General features: G+C 29.2%; 2 protein-coding genes across 2 annotated transcripts; one reads left to right on the top strand and one right to left on the bottom strand.

The window, feature by feature from the left end:
- Window positions 1–310: 310 nt before the first annotated feature.
- LOC113851115 (glyoxylate/hydroxypyruvate reductase HPR3-like) lies at window positions 311–2,643 on the top strand. The gene is made up of 2 exons (XM_027481598.1): window positions 311–748; window positions 2,128–2,643. Exons 1-2 carry the CDS (start codon window positions 311–313, stop codon window positions 2,641–2,643), a joined length of 954 nt encoding a protein of 317 aa, XP_027337399.1.
- A 7,426-nt stretch (window positions 2,644–10,069) lies between these two features.
- On the bottom strand, window positions 10,070–11,983 carry LOC113850523 (gibberellin 20 oxidase 1-D-like). Its single transcript, XM_027481086.1, has 3 exons — window positions 11,442–11,983; window positions 10,675–10,996; window positions 10,070–10,333 (listed from the first exon to the last, which is right to left on the bottom strand). The coding sequence occupies exons 1-3, from the start codon at window positions 11,981–11,983 to the stop codon at window positions 10,070–10,072; spliced, it is 1,128 nt and encodes a 375-aa protein (XP_027336887.1).
- Window positions 11,984–12,438: the final 455 nt, after the last annotated feature.

Raw genomic sequence — 12,438 nt, 5'->3', positions numbered from 1 at the left:
GGAAATGACTATCACAACTATCACTTGTTAATAAAAGAAAAACTATTATATTAGCTGATTGGTATTTGAACCCACGAAATTGCGTCTGTCTTAATTTTGTATAAATATATTTTCTTTTTATTTCTCTGAATAAGTAATTTTTTCTGTCTATATGAGTTTTGAGTTTTCTTTAAATTTTTTTAATAATATTTGTTTTACCTATAAATAAAAATAAGAAAAAGTAAAGTAATAACCGATGATAGTTGTGCAGTTATGAAAAGCAGTATTTATTTATTTATGAGAGTGACAAGATGAACAAGAACACGCAGCAATGGAAGAAGTGCTGGTGTTAGGTCTTCCATCAATCATGCCAGCATTGGAATCACTATACTCTCACAAATACAAATTCCTCAAACTATTTAACTCAAAACTCTCTCTTCTTCCCTTCCTCCAAACCCAAAACGTTACCCCTTCCTCCATTCGCGCCATTCTCAGCAACCCACTCCAAGCCCTCACCGCCGATCTCCTCCGCCTCCTCCCCGCCGTCGCCCTCATCATCACCACCAGCGTCGGAACCGACCACATTGACCTCCTCGAATGCCGCCGCCGTTCCATTCAGGTTCTCTCCGTCAGAGAAGGTTCCTCTGCCGACGACGTCGCTGAATTCGCCGTCGGCTTGTTGATCGACGCGCTCTGCAAAATTTCCGCCGCCGATCGACACATCAGGAAATGCGTTTCATATAATTTTCCTCTTCCCTCTAACTCCAAGGTAATTCACCCTTTCCTTCGCCTTATAATTATGTGTCTCTTATATAAAAAGTAAAATGTTATAGCACTTTTAATACATTCTTTATTGTTAGATTAAAATTTATTGATAATCATAAAGTTATACGAATTTTATTTTAATTTAATAAATTTTACTCGTAATATTGTAAATTTTTTTAAAAAATTAACAAAAATAAAAAAATAAAAAAAAATAAAAAAATATGTTTCACAGTTCACACTCGTGGTACAAGAATCTACAGGAATGTTCCTTGATGCTTCGCATGCCCAATTATTTTATTTTGTTTTTCTATTTTTATATTACGTTATTTATTATATTTCTTTATAGGATACTTAGGGATGAGATATACAGTGAACTTTATCTGAAAAGAAAATATGGTGCCATAAGCCTCACAAAAAATGGGATATACAATTAACTTTATCTGAAAAGAAGAAATGGTACCATGCTTGACGTGAGAAAAGACTTTCAATTTTAAAATAGTGTAAAAAATGGGTAAAAAAGCTTAAATCACAACACAATTTTATATTTATTTTTAATGCATACATTTATCGTTTTAGCAATTTTTTTAAAAAGATTACTTGAAATAATGAGCAATATATTAAATTAATTTTTTAAGTTATAAGTACAGATTAATTTACTATTTAAAATTATTAAATGTCAATTTTTTTTATTAATTCTAAAGATTGAAATTGTAGACTAAAATTAGGAGTTAAATAACTGCTTAAATGATTTATAATAATTATTTTTAGATGGCAATTATGACTTTTTAAATAATTTATTTTTTAAAAGATTTTTTTATTAACTTTAATATTGTGTTTGGGTTAGGAAAAATTAAAGAAAGAAAGAAAAAGATAAAAAAAAGTTAGTTGATTTGTAAGTTGTTTGGTATAAAAATATATATTAAAAAGTAGGGGCCTGTTGGATTTAAAAATGCTAAAATTTGAAGGATTTTATAAGAAGTATGTATCAAGGTTTAAAGGGGAAAAATTATGAATGTTTTAGTTTTAAATGAAATTTAATATTTATGTTAATCATTTGACTGAATATAATTTAATAAAATCAATTTGTCTTCAAGTACAAAATGAAAAATTGAGAATTTTAAGTAAACAAATCAATAAAAAACTAAATTTACTTAATATTTAAAATAAGAAAGTTTAATTAATTTTAAAATTTTTGACAAAATAAAAATGAACATAAACGAAACTAAAAAAAAGAGCTTAACTAATTTTAATTTTATTAATCTTTGATAGATATATGATCGTTACAAATTTAACTTGCCTATAGTATGGGCTTACAACTGGAACAGAAAATTTTGAAGCTAAAATGAAAGCTTAACTAGTTTGGGCTTTATAATATAATTTCAGCTAGGAGGCAAAAGAGTTGGGATTGTTGGATTGGGAAGAATTGGTGGGGAAGTTGCTAAAAGACTTGAGGCCTTTGATTGCAGAGTTATGTACCATTCAAGAAAAGAGAAGCCATTTGTTTCATACCCATTTTGTTCTAATGTTGTGGAGCTTGCTGGTAATAGTGATATCCTTGTGGTTTGTTGTTCATTAAATGAGCAAACAAGGCACATAATTAACAGAGAAGTGATGTTGGCATTGGGGAAAGATGGAGTTATTGTGAATGTTGGAAGAGGTGCTCTAATTGATGAAAAGGAATTGGTGGGGTGTTTGATGGAAAGAGAGATAAGAGGTGCGGGTTTGGATGTGTTTGAGAATGAGCCCAATGTTCCCAAGGACCTCTTTGCATTGGATAATGTTGTTCTAACACCTCATGCTGCTTCACTTACTAATGAATCTTCCAAGAAAAAATATGAACTGGTAGCAGAGAGTCTAGACACCTTCTTTGCTAGCAAACCACCGGTTACTCCAGAATGACTGGGTTGCATTTAAATGATTACCAGTTTAATTAAGCCTTTATTTATAATTTTTTATTATATTTGATCATGATCATTATTAAAATAAATTGAAGAGTTTAGGGTCTTCTCACTTCTTTCTGTAAAACTATTTTGCTTAAGCATGCTTAGTAGGCTTGAACAACTACGGATTCCCAGGAAGTAGTCTTAAATTAGTTGTATCTCTATTTGTGTGGGTTTGTGGTGACAAAATTGTATAGCAATATGAAACATTCAGAATGTAGAATTCTGCCTAGTTTTACAATCAAGAATCAACTTTTTATTATAAGGAATGTTCAATCTTGAATTTCTCCTCTCCTTTTAAGTGTAGCTGTCCAAAAACTAACACAACACTTTTTGCCAAATTATTACATACTTATTTCAGTTTTTCTTTTGGTAAATACTTATTTCAGTATGAGCTTAGGTGTTGACATTTTTTTCCTTTTTTTTCAATAATTTTCCTACCCTGTTGGGGGACCGCTATCAATGTGATGTATATATATATATATATATATAATTTGTTTTTGGTCAATACTATCAATGTGATATTGGCAATGTCCTTACGCGTTTTTGTTTTGGTCTAATGTCCTTCGCGCGTTTATTTTCAACTTTTCATTATTGGGAAACTTAGGCTTTCTAAAGAAAACCATAGTAAGCTCAATTTTAAGCCCATTTTTAAGAATCCAGCTTTGGAAACCCAGAACTACAGGACAGCTCACAAACTTATTGAAACAAATTTAGAACCTTGACAAAATACAAACAAATTTGGACCACTAAAAGTGAAATTTTATGTTAAGACCCCTTTATGGATTGTATAATGTGCGCTGGAAGAGAGGGACATGAAGAAAACGAGATGATTAATGATAGGATAAAAAACAAAGTAGACGTGAAAAAATGACCTGTGAGTGGGGAAAACTCATAGGCTATTAAAATTAAAAGTATTTAAACAAATCTAAATAAATTAAATTAAAAATTCATAAAACCGTAATAAAATAAACTGTGAATTTACCGTAAGTTGATTCAAATTACAAGAACTTAATTTTTAAAGTAAAATCTTAAATTCAAATATATTTAATTTATATTCATTAACAAGATACAAAAATTACATTATCACCTAATCATGGATTGGCAAATCAGCAAAAATTCTTAATTTCTGTATTAAATAATATAAAAATTATCTCAGTAATATATTATAATTTATTTACAATGGAAAATCTTTATGCTCATGGTACACTAAAATTAAGCTAAATTCAAATCTTATAAACGAAAAAATTTAGTTTTAAGAGAAATGTATCCTCTTAAATACAATAATTTAATTTGATTCGATTAATTGGAGTTTAGCGTGATTTTAGATGTCGATAGTCTAAAAAAGACACCTATTAATTTAGGGTCCGTTTGATACCGTTCTTCTCTTTTAGTTTTTTTAAAACTGTTCTACAAAATAATTTTATAGAACCGAAAAAATAGAAAAACTCATACGATAAGTTTTTTTTGAAAAATAGATTTAAGACCAAAAAAATTTTAAAAACCTGTAAATTTTGTTTTGAGAACAGTTTTGGAAATGAAAAATTAGAAAACTTGTTTGATTGATGTGTGTTTTTTTTTTTAAACAAAACCTTGTCAATGATATTTATAATTTTTATTTTATAATAAAAAGCTACTATGAATAAAATAAAAATTAACATAATAAAACATCATAAAAGAAAATCATAATGGATTTGCTATAGTAGGAAATGGGAAATTAATGGAAGCTTAGACAAGTTCTATGTTAATATAAATTTCAGTCAACTAAAAAATTTGCAAATTAAAAGTTATCTTATTTAAGCCACTCAACAACTATAAGCATGTCTAGATAAAAACGTGTTTAGAGGAATAAATGATCTACAAATCCACACGTGAAGTTAATGTACACAGAGAGAATGCTAATTATTACTTAATATGAACAAAAATTAGGACATGATGGTGATGATAAGAAAATCCTTTTTCAAACGTTTGAAATTTTATTATTTTGGAATCTAACTTTCTAGATATGCTTTAGTGGAAACATGTAGGGGCAAAGTGTTGACACTTAAAATTAAATGAGCTTATATAAGTGCATAAAGGTTTTAACTAATTGAAATTAGTGGACAATTAAGGCAAGAGAGAATCGAATTAGTTGATAAGTCATCTTGTACCTTGCTATTTGATCCACATTAGTTCGAATGGTGATATATTTTTGGAAAGATAAAACATCCCTAAGCTATCATTTTCAGCCAAAAGGGGTTTAACCAAATAGGGAAATTGAAACCACTGCATTTCTTTGTAATCAATGGTCACTATTAAAGAGTTACATCAACTTCCATATCAAGTAATGCTATAAATAGGGTTGAATATGAAGGACCATTTCTTTTTAAAATAGAAACACAGTTACATTATTAGTTGGGAATCCCAAAACCCTTTGAATAAAATTTTCACCAAAAGGAAGTTAATGTTGAAATTAGAGAAAGTCTACCGCAACTCCAAGATATCTATTTTTATTTGTTATTTAAGATTTTCTTAATAAAATTTTATTATTAATTTATTTAATTATTTAATAAAAATGTTTTAAAAATACTAAAAATTATACATTTTAGAATAGAATGACAAATGAGAATAGATTCATCTTAAAGTTATTCACACTATATATTATTATGTACCATTATTCTACAGTAGTCAAACAAGCTTATTTCTCTCTCTCTCTCTCTGTTATATATATATATGATCATGTATTACCGTTGTTCACATTTATATTACTTTATTTACATGCCTTTATTCCTTAATTTTGTTTGTATTTCTCTTAATTGAAGTGATCGATCTACATCTTAGCCTTTTTACAACAGCTTTATATTTATAGTTAAAGAAGCATAGGATTTATTTGAAAAAAGAATTATGAATAATTTATAAAAATTAATTCATGACGCTCATAAGTCATGGGTCCTTTTAACTAATTTTAATAAGTTATTTGATATAATTTATTGAAAAAAGGTTGTTTTTAGTTTATTTTAATAACTTTTATAACTAAATTTATTATATAAGTTGTCTTTTTAAAAAGATATTATTAAATAAATCCCAATATTCTCATAATTTTTTTAAAAAAACAATCATCTAATCAATAGGAGGATTGTGTATATGTAATCAATTGACTTATTTAACTCATTAGTTGAGTTAGTCAACTAGCACAAAAACGTTCACACTACATCCAAGAATATTGCAAAAATGATCCTCAAATAAATTGTTATTAACTCCAATTCTTTTAAAGGGAACATTGGATGTATTCTTTTTTTGTTATTATCTTTATAATTCTTTAAAATGGTCTCTTTCGTTATTTAGTGGTGATAATTTACGTAATCATACCATATTAACAATCGTAGTATGTATGTAACATGAGATATGTTTATATGTTGTATGACTTAGTATTAATAAATGACAACAGGAACTATTTTTTAAGAAAATAAAAGTTTAAAGATTAAAATCTAAAAAAAGAAGAAGAAATGACTAAAACTATATTTAACTATATCAATAATAATTAAAAACTTATTTTACTCTTGTTTAATCAAATAAGCATGTGTATTTGTTTATTACATTTAAACAATGATTCAACATGTTTACTAATATGATTTTGTTTTATTTTTTGTTAGAGTTTTGATATTACATTGTAGTTATACCAGAGTTAAATTGCCCCCGTTTGCTTTTAGCAACTTTAAATGATTCGGATATAGATACGGTATAAATTAACTTTGAGCAACTACTAAGAAAAAACCCATTAACTTTGTTTTTGCTTGTTTTAGTGTCCCTATCAAATAAACAACATAAATTATAGTTTTTATATTTTGATATTCATGAGGAAGATTATCTTTTACATATTATGAATTTATAATCTCAAAAAAAATTTAAAATATTTTTATTTCATTTAATATTTGACCATTAAATGTAAATAAATTCTAACTTAATTCTCTCTTAGTTTTTAATTCAGTCTATTATGCAATTTGAGCATGGTGGTGATTTTACTCAATGTGGGTTCATGCATGATAGTGATGTTATACTCATTTAGTAGACTTGGAGTTTAATCTTTAATTATTTGCTGCTTGGAATAGTTATTTGTTTAAGCTATGTGGGTAAGTTTGGAGGGTTGTGGCACACATTAAGATATTAGGCATGAAGTAAACTGGACTTAATTACGTTTAAATAAATAAGCTCTTGATGGTTTTAGTAACTTATCTTGATTGTTTCATTATGGATTAGTTTGTTATTTTTTATTACAAAAATTTCTTTTGATTTCTTATTTAATACCTTATTTTTAAATTTATTTTTTAAAAATTAATGAATCAATGCCAGTTCCTTATCAAGACCATTTTCTTTAGGCACTTGAATTTAAATAATAATAATAATAATAATAATAATAAATAGTTTTTTTTTTGTAAAATAATTTGTGTTATGTTTTCTTTTGGAATGCAGCTCTAACAAAACTTGGATTTTTTTCGTACATTCTGTGAATATTTTAAAACTTAAATGAAAACATCATCAATATTAAATAATGATAAAATCACTTGTTTTGCGAAAAAGTTTTGAAATAATTAAAGTTTTATTTTATTATACATGATTAAGTTAAAGAAATAAAACATTTAAATTTTTAAAAAAAAAACTATAGAAATAGCTTATTTGAATCAAGATAGGTAATTTCTACATCTATCAATTTGATATGGTGTGTCAGAAGTCAAAGTTTAAAATTCAACTAAAATTAGCTAAATTTAGGTAATAGTATTGAAAAATAAAAGGTAAGTTTTTGAAAGAAATAAAAATATAAAATAAAACAATTTTTTAATGCCAAAAAAAAGATGTATAAATAAAATCATATATGGATTTACATCTTACGATTTGAACATGATGAATGACGCTGAAGTCTTTTAGTTAATTAGATCAGGTTTCTTAAGATGTAAATCCACAAATGATTTTATTTATACATCTCTAATAAACTCTAAATGAATCGATCCAACGTGCACTGTCTTTAGGGGAACAATGATTTTAAGCTTATCTCCAATCATTTATATTTTCCCCCCTTCTTCCAGACATGTTGAGGAGTTAGGAACTAGGAAGGCTTGTCGTTTCTGCTGTGCTTTCTTTTATCTTTTAATTATACAAACTTTGTGTGATTAATTGTGTTAATAAAGGATTAAAGCCCATACACAATAATTAATTAATAAAATAGGGGTATTCCCTTTTGTAAGCTTTTGTGCTATATATGTAATAATTGGAACATTAAATTCCTCAATAAGATATACTATGTTGTTGCCAATTATGGCGTATATGGATATACATGATTTTCTTGCTAGATAGAAACAAAGTTTGCTGAGATTAATGACTACTCGCATGCAGTGTACAATTTCCTATTAAAGTGACATTTTGTCGTGTTGGATATTAAAGCAACCGATTGAGTCCAAATCAGTCCAACCCCAGTCGGTGAATTTTGAAGTTGTTTGCAAGGATTCTAACATAACATATTCCTCTTACTCTCTGGTCCCTGTCAGCTAGAAAATAAATCATTAATTAATTACATCCTATCGTGTTAGATTCTCGGGAAATTGCTTTAATTTTAATTTGGAAGCAGTTGAACTTGAAAGCAAACAACACCCAGTCCAAAAGGCAAACAACACGTTTTGGATTCAATTATTTACACATGTTGTCCAAGAACATTTGACACCCAGTACTTTATAATCATAGCATAAAAAATTTAGATAATCACATTTAAAATTCGATAACTACTAGTAGTCACAGGTTATATAGATCGTTTGATTTTCATATATATATATATATGCTTGATGTTTACAAATATGTTTATGTTATTTTGGATTCAAAGGCAGAACTGGAAGAGGATTAATGAGAAGGCGACGTGGTGAAAATAATTAAACATGCATCAACAAGGGTTTATATATGACTACTGAATAAGACGTCACTTGCAAAAATTAAGCAGACAATATTCGGTAGACATACCTCAATTTTATAAATTAAGTTAACACTTGTTTGTGTGTTACCTTCAATCCTTTGTAAGTAAGATTATTAGTATTATTAGTATTTGGATGAAAGTACAATCTTTCATATAATGAGTTAGAGTAAAAATAGAGAAAAAAAAATGAACATAATATAATTAATACTAATTATGGTCATGGATGATTGATAAAGAAATTAGTTAAGTCGGCACGAGTTCTGAAAAACCGATGAATCTCATTGTGTGGCTGATCAATATCATTGAGGTGCACTACAAGCATAAGCACACATCTATGATTGGGTTGCATCGTTGGAGGTTATTTATCTAATTGATTGATAACCATGCATCTACATTTTTTTTATATCAATAATGCTAGCTAGAAGGGAAGAAAATATTGGGAATTGATTTAATTTTTGTTTGTTTGGACTATCTTTTTTTATTGCATTATTTGGACTATCTGATTGCTCTGGACTGAGATGATTTTAAAGGTATTATATCTTATCTTGTTTAGATAGTAGCCAATCAAAGGTAAAGCTTGGAATTAGATCACAATCATCAAAAGTGTAAAGTGCTTGCTTTGCATGATTTATTAATGAGTGATCTCTTAATCTTCTTGCTGATTGAAATTGTTATGTAGAAACAAAAAAAAACATAACTTTATGTTAATTTTCTTTCTCTAAAGTTAAGATTTCATGTTGTATAACCTCACTATTATTAATTTTGTTTAGTAAAAGCACACTTTAGATCCTATCATAGTTTGTTTTTCTATCCTCTTCCTTAAAAGGAAATTCGATTTTCTTTTGTTTGAAACATTCAATTCAAACTAACTTAAAAATGTTATTGAGTCCCGAAAAGAAGTTCACAGCTACGTCAATATATTAATTACCAATACTGGATAAATTGGTTGCCATGCCAGCATGCATTATCCGTTAATTGGTTGTTTATGTTATGGAACATATTGAATATATATTCAATTAAATTAATTAAATTTTCAATATTTCTAATGAAAAGTCTTATAATTCTGATGACACAAAACGCAACATATTTTATTATTATATAGAAACTCTACATGCATAGCATAACACATAATTACAAAGAAAGTTCAAGACAACTATTAATGCTGACAAGAATAACTTCACTACACAAGCAAAGCAACTCTTTATTCCTACGAATATCGCTTCAGTTCTTCCATTTGCACATAAAAGGATTCTCCCAACACTAAAACTACAACTAATTACGCAGTAGACCTTTATTTTTGGTGTTTCTGTTATCTTTTTCTCCACAATTGACCCACCTAAAGCACCCTCTTTCACTTTAGATGATGTCATCTTCCTCACTCAAACAGATACATGTTAAAGCTCAGTTTATGATTTTGTTGGCCATGGAACAAGTGTGGGGGCACCCCTTACTAGTTGTTTTTCTCTTGTAACCACCTCGAGAAAGCATCAAGAGTTCTTGTGTCAGCCCTATAATGCTTCTGTGTAAATTCAAGAAGACTTGGCCATGTGAAATCTGGATACAATCTTGGATTCTCAATGCTAATTAATTCCTGTGGAGGAGTGACCACTTTGTCTTCATTTGGACATAGAAAGAAAGCAAGTGATTTTCTCACAACTTTGTTATTCACTACTGCTCTATGCAAGCAACTCTTGAAAATCCCATTTGATAGAGCCTGAAAAACAAGTCACAACATGTTATCATGTTTCAACTTTATCACCAAAGCTTAAGAACCATCTCACTGATATAACTAAGTGCATGTTTGGTTCAGCTTATTTTAAATAAGTGACTGTGTCTCTAAATTAAAGCATTTTCAGGCATGTACTAAATTGAACTTAAGTATAGCCAACTTAGTAATTGATGTATATCTAATGTTCTAAGTAATCTCATTATTTCAAGGACATTATGGACCTACAAAACAAAATGTACACTGAACCTTCCAATTATATGAATTATGTGTCAATTATTATGATGCAAAAAAGCTACTTAACAACCTTGTAATAATATGATGCTTACCATAAATGTGTCACCGATGTTCACAACGAATGCATCTTCTTTTGGAGCGACAGAGTACCATATATCATCCACAAAGACTTGGAGACCCTCAACTTGATCTTGGTGGAGAATGGTTAGGGATGTAGGGTCACAATGAGGGCCAGTTCCTAAAGCTAACTCAGGTGTTTGGCATGGTGGGTAGTAATTCAATCTCATTATGGAGTCATTTCCTTCATAGAAATCTCTGAAATATTCTCTGCCAACTCCTAGGCTCATCCCAAGAACCTCCATGATCCCAAGAGAGAGATTGCTCATGACTTCACAGTATTCTTGGTACACTCTCCTATAGCAAATTAATAATGGAAACATAAAGTATTTGATTTAATAAAAAAAGAAGAAGAAAAAGTAGCCACGGGAGGGTGGGGGCATTTTTCTGCTTTGGTGAATCTATATATATGTGATTGATGTGTCTGTGGTGTGTAGAGCCTAAGAGAGAGAAGAGAAAAAAAAATGAAGAACAGGAAAAGCATTTTATGGTATGTTCGGTAAAACTTATTTTTGGCAAACCAATCACTTATTTTTTAAAAGTGTTTATTTAGTTTTTGCAAACTAAAAAAAAAATATATGCAATTATTTCTTAAAAGTTCAAAATAAGTTAAACCAAAAATGTGTTGAGAAAAGGTTTACAAAAGTGATTAGATGTAGCAGCAAAGCTTTTTAATTACAAAAGCACTTAAGCTTGAAACTGGGAGGAAGTGAGTATGAAAGAAAAGTGCATTCTATCTTACCCAAATTGCCTGAAATCTTCTCCCATGACATTAACAAAATAGTCCTCCACAGTTTTGGTGGACTTGTCAGCAGAGTAACGGAAAGAAAGTGTTTCCTTCCAAGGAAGTTTGGAGGAGAACCTTCCTATGAAGCTATTAGCATAGCCACAATGGTCTCCAACCTTTCTCTGAGCCCTTTGTTTCTCTGACAGTTGCATGCAGAAGAAATCATCTATGAGCTTATGAGTTTGAGCTATGAGGTTGTTATCAACTCCATGATTAACAACAAGAAAGAAGCCATGCTTCCTGCATGCCTCATTCACTTTTGCACAAACATTTGACATAGCTTGTGGATCTCCTGAGAGAAAGGCCTTCATGTCAATTGGTGGAACTTGGAGTTCTGGTGGTTTTAGGCATGGCTTCTCATGGTCTGGCCATATGAACTGAGAGGGTATGATATCTTGGTTTGGTGTAAAAGATGCATCAAGTTTTAGTTTCTCTCCTTCCATGCCATTTTCTATGGTGTTTTGAGGTGTAAGCAATGATGGGTTAGGCACTGGCATGTTTAAGCTATAGTGTCTTTGATGTGTTTTCTTGTGTTGTGTTGGAGCTTTGAAGAGTGATGTATGTAGTAGTTGGAGCTAGGGAGAGATAATGTGTTACTGAGTGGCAAAGACAAAGGAAGAGGTTAATATATAGAGTATTGAGAAAGGTCAAGAGGATTCATTGGGGAAGTCGGGGAACACATATGAGAATCTTATTGTAGTTTTGTTTCGCTAGATTTTTCAATTTCTATCTCTATCACTCTCCTTATTTGAAATGTGTCTGTTACATATAGGGAGATTATATGTGCCACTGTTCACAACATACAAGTGGTGTGCATAAACATCTCCCTTTAAATAAGAAAGGGTTAATTATGTATATTATTCTTATTAACTTTGAAGTTTAATGAAGAGGGAGTTTAATTAATTAATAATAATACAATTTTATTAGGAGAACTATTTATTATATTTTTATG

This window comes from Abrus precatorius, unplaced genomic scaffold (assembly GCF_003935025.1).
Source record: "Abrus precatorius isolate BTA unplaced genomic scaffold, Abrus_2018 Scaffold9, whole genome shotgun sequence".
Classification (NCBI taxonomy): domain Eukaryota; kingdom Viridiplantae; phylum Streptophyta; class Magnoliopsida; order Fabales; family Fabaceae; genus Abrus; species Abrus precatorius.
Note: the sequence above shows the minus strand (reverse complement) of the source record. Positions and strands in the feature narration are given on the sequence as shown.

Excerpts from the sequence above, each read along its gene's own strand:
- LOC113850523 (XM_027481086.1), bottom strand. The coding sequence starts at position 11,983 with ATGCCAGTGCCTAACCCATCATTGCTTACACCTCAAAACACCATAGAA. Across the intron at positions 10,997-11,441 it reads GAAGATTTCAGGCAATTTGG|GAGAGTGTACCAAGAATACT; the intron begins GTAAGATAGAAT and ends AATTTGCTATAG. Across the intron at positions 10,334-10,674 it reads ACATCGGTGACACATTTATG|GCTCTATCAAATGGGATTTT; the intron begins GTAAGCATCATA and ends CTTGTTTTTCAG.
- LOC113851115 (XM_027481598.1), top strand. The coding sequence starts at position 311 with ATGGAAGAAGTGCTGGTGTTAGGTCTTCCATCAATCATGCCAGCATTG. Across the intron at positions 749-2,127 it reads CTCTTCCCTCTAACTCCAAG|CTAGGAGGCAAAAGAGTTGG; the intron begins GTAATTCACCCT and ends ATATAATTTCAG.